Genomic DNA, 3663 nt, shown 5'->3' with positions numbered 1-3663 from the left:
GGTTGCCGGGGCTGGGGGAGCGCGGGGGGTGTTTCCTGGGCTGCTCTCCCGAGCCACCCGGAGCAGAACTGGTCATTCCCTTTCCTGCCTGGTTGGTAAACACTGATGTCATTCTCCTCTTGTGTAATCGTTTTTGTCTTCTGCTTGTGTGCGTTGGTCTTAGAATCCCAGAATCCCGGACTGGTTTGGGTTGGAAGGACCTTAAAATCATCCAGTCCCACCCCCATGGGCAGGGACACCTCCCACCAGCCCAGGCTGCTCCAAGCCCCATCCAACCTGCCCTTCAACACTGCCAGGGATGGGGCAGCCACAGCTTCCCTGGGCAACCTGGGCCAGGCTCTCACCACCCTCACACCAAACAATTTCCTCCTCATGTCTCACCTCAACCTCCCCTCTTTCAGCTTCACTCCCCCTCATTTCTTGTGAAAAGTCCCTCCCCAGCTTCAGGTGCTGCAAGAGGGGGAGAAGCAGCCCTGTCCCTCTCAGTAGCTTCCCAGTGAGAACAATGACAGGACCTCAGTGCTGAGGGTGCAGGGAACGTGGCCCTGCAGGGTTGTATGTTCTAGTTCTCTGAAAAGAGCACTTGGAACTGTTGGGTCTATGCAGAAACAGCTCCCTGCTGTGTTCAGGGGGTCTTAGATCCCATCCCACCTGGACTTATGCTTCTCTCCTTTCCTAGGTCATGGTAAAAACCACAAGGATGCAGCCTCAGTGAGGGCCACACACCCCATCCCTGCAGCCTGTGGCATCTATTACTTCGAGGTGAAGATTGTCAGTAAAGGTAGAGATGGGTAAGTGCCTTGTTCCCATTCTGTGGTTGGTGCTGTGGGTGTAGCAGTTCTGCTCTACTCTGACCTCCCTTCTGGAAGGGTGAGAGGTCCCATGGCTGCTTGGGTGTGACAGGCAGTCCATGGTGGGGCTGTTCTCTTGGTTAATAGATGTCAGTGTGGTGGAACGTGCTGGAAGCAGAGGTGCTTACACAACTGCTCTCTGTGCTGTGTGACAGGGGCAGGTTGGAAAATTGAGGAGACTTTGGGTCTCTGGTGCAATTTGAATCAAAATAGTTTTGACTTTTGAGCTGATCCTTCAGATCTCTGGAGTTGTGGTGCCTGAGAAGTGGAGTGAAATAGGAGAGAGGAGCCTGGGACTTAATTCTGGGCTGTTAAGAGAGATGTTTGTGTGGTGGAGAGTATTCGCAGCAGCAGCTGAGCACTTGTGAGATGGGTTTGTGGAAACCCCATGTGCATGATGAAGGAGATGTTGAGAGGGAAAAGGAGATGTTGAGAGGGAAAAGGAGATGTTGACAGGGAGGGAAATGGGATGACTGTGAGTACAAGCTGGAATTGGTGCTGCTCCTGTCACCTCTAGTCCAGGACCTGGATTTGGATGCACGTCGTTATCTCAGGGTAGATACAGACTGTCATGACAGGTAACAAAGCTGGGGAAGCCTGGGAGACTGTTCTGGGCCCAGAATGCTAAAGATGAGAATGTTTTTCCTGATCCAGTTGTGGGTTTTATGGTAACATTTAATATTGTTGGCTGGTGTTGAGACAGCAAATTCCCTTGGTGGGGTTAGAAGCAGGTGGCACCTCCATGAGCTGAACTGGTTTTGGATCTCAGCCAGTCTGATGACCACTGCACTGGGCAATATTCTGATCCAAGCTGCATGGATGGTGGTTCATATGTGGAATTCCTTTAAATTTAGGGTGTTGGGAAATGTGGGGAAGGAGTAAAGGGTCATTTCTAACAAGGTCTGGGTTTCTACTGCTGATACAGGTTTAATTTTTCATCATCCTGCTTGTGTGTGCATGTGTGTGGGGGGGCATTTTTCATTCCTGAAGGATGAGTAGAGCAGATACCACAGTCCAGAAGGGGAAGCAGCACAGGAGAAGGTATTGAGTGTAACTAATTCATCAGTCCAGTCCTTCAGGAATAACATTTGAACTCTGGCTGGTCTAGGGGCCTTCAGGAAGGGCAGAAACCCTCCTTCTAGAGACCAAACTAAAGGAATAAGTCCTTACTGTTGGTGTTTTCTGCTGCCATGGTTGAACTGATTAAGGGGTCTGTTTGTTGGGGGAGTTGAGAAGGATCTGGAATGCTCTGTGTGGAGGCAGTGCTGGGGTCATCAGAGTGAGGGGAGTGCTGGGCCCAGAGCTTCACCAATGCAGAGAAAAGACCATCTTGTTCTTTCACTTCACTGGCCTGGCAATTAACTGCTGGGCTGCTTTAGAACCCTGCACTTGATTAGTTTATATAACTGCTAAAATTGAAATAATTTACAGTGAACTTCAAGACCATTTTCCAAAGGAATCACTTAACTAAAGGTCACTGAGCAGCACTTATTCCGTGCTGTGCTCTGGATCAGTCTTAGAGGGAGATAATGGAATTTGCTGCTTGTTTCCCAAGATCAGAGTTTTCTCTCTATTAATAGTCTGGTGTTGTTTTTACTGTCTAAGTTTTACAATTCCTCTCCAGGAATACTTTAAAAGCTACCAAACCCTGTGTGTGAAAGAGCAGTTCAAATAGGAGCTGTTGGTGACCCCAGGTCAGGGTGGTGGCCTTTGAGATCTTCTCTGAGGGTACAGCCATTCCTGGGCCTGGCTTTGCTTCTGCTGGGACAGAGAGTACCAATTTTTATCTTGCAGACTGAATTTCTGAGGATCTGTTTTTGTTAATTTCATAGAGTGGAATCACAGAATGGAGAAGGTTGGAAGGGACCTTAAAGACCATCTAGTTCCAAACCCCTGCCATGAGCAGGGACACCTCCCACCACACCAGGCTGCACAAGCCTCATTCAGCCTGCCCTTCCACACCTTTTTTTTGGGGGGGGTTTATTTATACTGAACTTGCCTGTTTGGCACTTAAGATGATGCTCTTGGGTGTCTCATCTTTAATAGTTTGAAGTCTGCTCGTTGGAGGCTCAGTCTGTTGTAGCAGAGACCTCCCTTCCTAGGAAGTTCTCCTGTGTTTGTTACTCCGTGGTGGCTTCAGTTGAAAGGAATCAAAGTCCAGAAATCTAAAGGAGGGATTGAAGGGAACAAATGGAAGTTTTCAAGTGGCAAAGTGCATCCCTAGGGAGTCAGCTAGAAGCCTTTCAGGGAGGGGAGAGGAAGAGGGATCTTTGTTGCGCCTTTCCAGACTGGATTCTCCAGCTGGGAGGTCTGTGGTGTCTCTGTATCTTGCGTGTGCTGCGCGGAGCCGTGAGGTGAGGACCTCCTGGTGTCCCTCACTGGGTTTCTCTTGATGGAGTTTGTGGTAGCTTTCCACATTTAGGTGAAGTGGAAGTGATTAGGTTTCCAAACAAGACTTACTGAAAAAATGCTTTGATGGGATGAATTTCAGGAGGTAAATTTCAGCCTGGTGAAGAGAAGGCTCCAGGGAGACCTTAGAGCAGCTTCCAGTGCCTGAAGGGGCTCCAGGAAAGCTGGGGAGGGGCTTGGGACAAGGGCAGGGAGGGAGAGGACAAGGGGGAAGGGATTAAAACTGGAAGAGGGAGATTGAGGTGAGACATGAGGAGGAAATTGTTTGGTGTGAGGGTGGTGAGAGCCTGGCCCAGGTTGCCCAGGGAAGCTGTGGCTGCCCCATCCCTGGCAGTGTTGAAGGGCAGGTTGGATGGGGCTTGGAGCAGCCTGGGCTGGTGGGAGGTGTCCCTCCCCATGCAGG

General features: G+C 50.0%; 1 protein-coding gene across 1 annotated transcript in view; it reads left to right on the top strand.

Moving 5' to 3' along the window:
• Positions 1-3663, top strand: part of LOC104397827 (ran-binding protein 10-like) — a 95172-nt gene that overhangs the window by 638 nt on the left and 90871 nt on the right. The window contains exons 2-3 of the mRNA XM_010007839.1: positions 402-447; positions 680-791. Coding sequence (XP_010006141.1) covers positions 402-447; positions 680-791 — 158 coding nt within the window. The remainder of the gene's footprint in view (positions 1-401; positions 448-679; positions 792-3663) is intronic.

Source organism: Chaetura pelagica, unplaced genomic scaffold (assembly GCF_000747805.2).
Source record: "Chaetura pelagica isolate M959 unplaced genomic scaffold, ChaPel_1.0 scaffold911, whole genome shotgun sequence".
Taxonomy (NCBI): Eukaryota; Metazoa; Chordata; class Aves; order Apodiformes; family Apodidae; genus Chaetura; species Chaetura pelagica.
The sequence above is the reverse complement of the archived record's forward strand: the minus strand, read 5'-3'. Positions and strand labels throughout refer to the sequence as shown.